The 2,174-nt window shown below is 45.4% G+C and overlaps 1 protein-coding gene across 1 annotated transcript in view; it reads right to left on the reverse strand.

Annotated features, from left to right (window-relative positions):
- The window catches only part of LOC109117725 (protocadherin beta-4-like), a 4,483-nt gene extending 2,552 nt beyond the window's left edge, over positions 1-1,931 (reverse strand). Inside the window, exon 1 of the mRNA XM_019206012.2 lies at positions 3-1,931. Within this exon, the coding sequence (XP_019061557.1) occupies positions 3-1,494 (1,492 nt within the window). The 5' untranslated portion in view covers positions 1,495-1,931. The remainder of the gene's footprint in view (positions 1-2) is intronic.
- Between the last annotated feature and the right edge of the window lie 243 nt (positions 1,932-2,174).

Raw genomic sequence — 2,174 nt, forward strand, 5'->3', positions numbered from 1 at the left:
GCCGGGCTGCGGGTCTCGGGGCGGCAGCAGCGAGTAGGTGAGCTGGGCGTTGGCGCCCGAGTCTCTGTCCGTGGCGCTGACGGTGCCGATGTGCAGGGCGGGGCTGTTGTTCTCGGGGACCAGCAGGGTGTAGGAGGCCTGGGTGAAGGTCGGGGCGTTGTCGTTGACGTCGGAGACCTGCACGGTTAGGTTGTGCTGGGTTCTCAGCCTGGGTGTGCCCAAGTCGGTGACCGTGATGGTGATGTTGTACTCAGATCTGCTCTCTCGGTCCAGCGGACTTTCAGTTAACAGGGTGTAAAAGTTCTTGAAAGTCTGCTTTAGAATGAATGGAAGATTGTCTGGAATAGAGCAGATCATCTTTGCATTGTCTCCAGAATCTCTGTCTCCCACTCTGAAGATAGACACAATTGTCTCAGGAGCGTTTTCTGGGATGGGGCTCGTGAGTGAAGTTACTGTGAGTTCAGGGGCGTTGTCATTCACATCCACCACCTCCATGACTATTGTGCCTTTCCCAGAAAGGCCTCCTCCATCCGTGGCTTCAATTTCCACGTGGTAAGACTTAATTTTTTCAAAATCCAGTTTCTTTTTCAGTCGGATTTCTCCGGTGAATTCATTTATTGAGAAAGTTCGTTTAATTTCATCTGATGGTTGGAACAAGCCATAGGCAACACTCCCGAAATTCCCAGCATCCATGTCTCTAGCTGAGACGCTGAGGATAGGGGAATCTAAGGGGCAGTTCTCCAGGACCTGCACCTCATATGGGGTGTGCACAAACTCGGGGGTATTGTCATTGACATCCATGATGAGGATTTGAACCATGACGGTGCCAGACCGCGGTGGGGACCCACCGTCCAGAGCCGTGAGGGTTAAACTGTACTCAGCCTGTTCCTCCCGATCCAGCGGCTTGTCCTGCACCAAGTCTGGGAATTTCTTGCCCTCACTATGATTTCGAGTGAGAACGTGAAAATGAGAATTAGGGCTGATTGTGTAGTTTTGAAGCCCATTGCTGCCCACATCCAAATCCTCAGCTAATTTCAGGGGAAATACAGTCCCTGGCTGGCTGTTTTCAGGTATTTTCAAGAGCACTTCCGTATCAGGGAATATCGGAGAATGGTCATTAATGTCCTGGATCCATAATTCCCCTTGAAAAAATTGCACTGGCATTTCGAGGAACACTTGGAAATGCAGCACACAGGGTTCGACAGGTCCACATAACTCTTCTCGGTCTAGCGTCTCCCTTAGCAGCAAATCTCCGGTCTGAGGATCCAGCAACAAATGCTGCTTGTAATGGTCAGAAACTACCCTCGCTGACCGGTCAGCCAGTTCCCCTCTTTCCAGCCCCAGGTCTTTGGTCAGATGAGCTATAAAGGAGCCACTCTCTGTTTCCTCTTGAACAGAGTAATGAATATGCTGTAGGTGAACCTGAGACAAGAATACTATGAAAATTAAGGTCATCACTTGCCTGATTGATTGAATTCTCTGTAGCTCCTCCATGTTTGAGACCGGGTTCCTGTATACAGTGCTTCAGCGCTCACCAAAAGACTGGAGGTAATGATTTCCGTTTTCTTGTTTGGAGATATTGTCACAAAGTTGCTTTTAATCCAAAACCGTTTAGTATTTTGTGATCCAAACCGGATGATACCTCTGCAGTGCTTGCAAAGGTTTTTGTCTGTGATTCCTTCTTGAAACAAAAGGGTTTATTCACAATCTTAGCCTGCAGCGCCACCCTGCGTCTTGCTTGAGCAATTAGTATAGTATTTTCAATCAGAGAAAATTTTCTAAGTTTCTAAATGTTAGGAACATTATTCTTTAAATAGTTTAACAAAGTTAGTGAGTTACAGTGCATCAACTAGAATACAGAGCACAGAGTGCAGAATATCCCCAACTATTATCTGAGTGTCCTACAGCCTATCAATGAAGCTTCGAAGAACTCCATTTCGCATTTGTGTAATCTAACCGAGAGGTAAGCTCTTATAAAATGTCTATTCATAGAATCTATTCATAATATTTATATCTGTTTTAAGAATGTGTGAGCTTCAGGATGATTCAAAAGCTTAAGATATTTTGTTCCACATGATCCAAACGAAACTATTTTTAAATTAGGTTCTATTTTCCTACACTGGTATGCAAATAATAATACAATTCAATAATAAGTTAACTTGTTTTGCATTAAG

This window comes from Fukomys damarensis, unplaced genomic scaffold (genome assembly GCF_012274545.1).
Source record: "Fukomys damarensis isolate Sample0158 unplaced genomic scaffold, DMR_v1.0_HiC HiC_scaffold_3, whole genome shotgun sequence".
NCBI classification, from domain to species: Eukaryota; Metazoa; Chordata; class Mammalia; order Rodentia; family Bathyergidae; genus Fukomys; species Fukomys damarensis.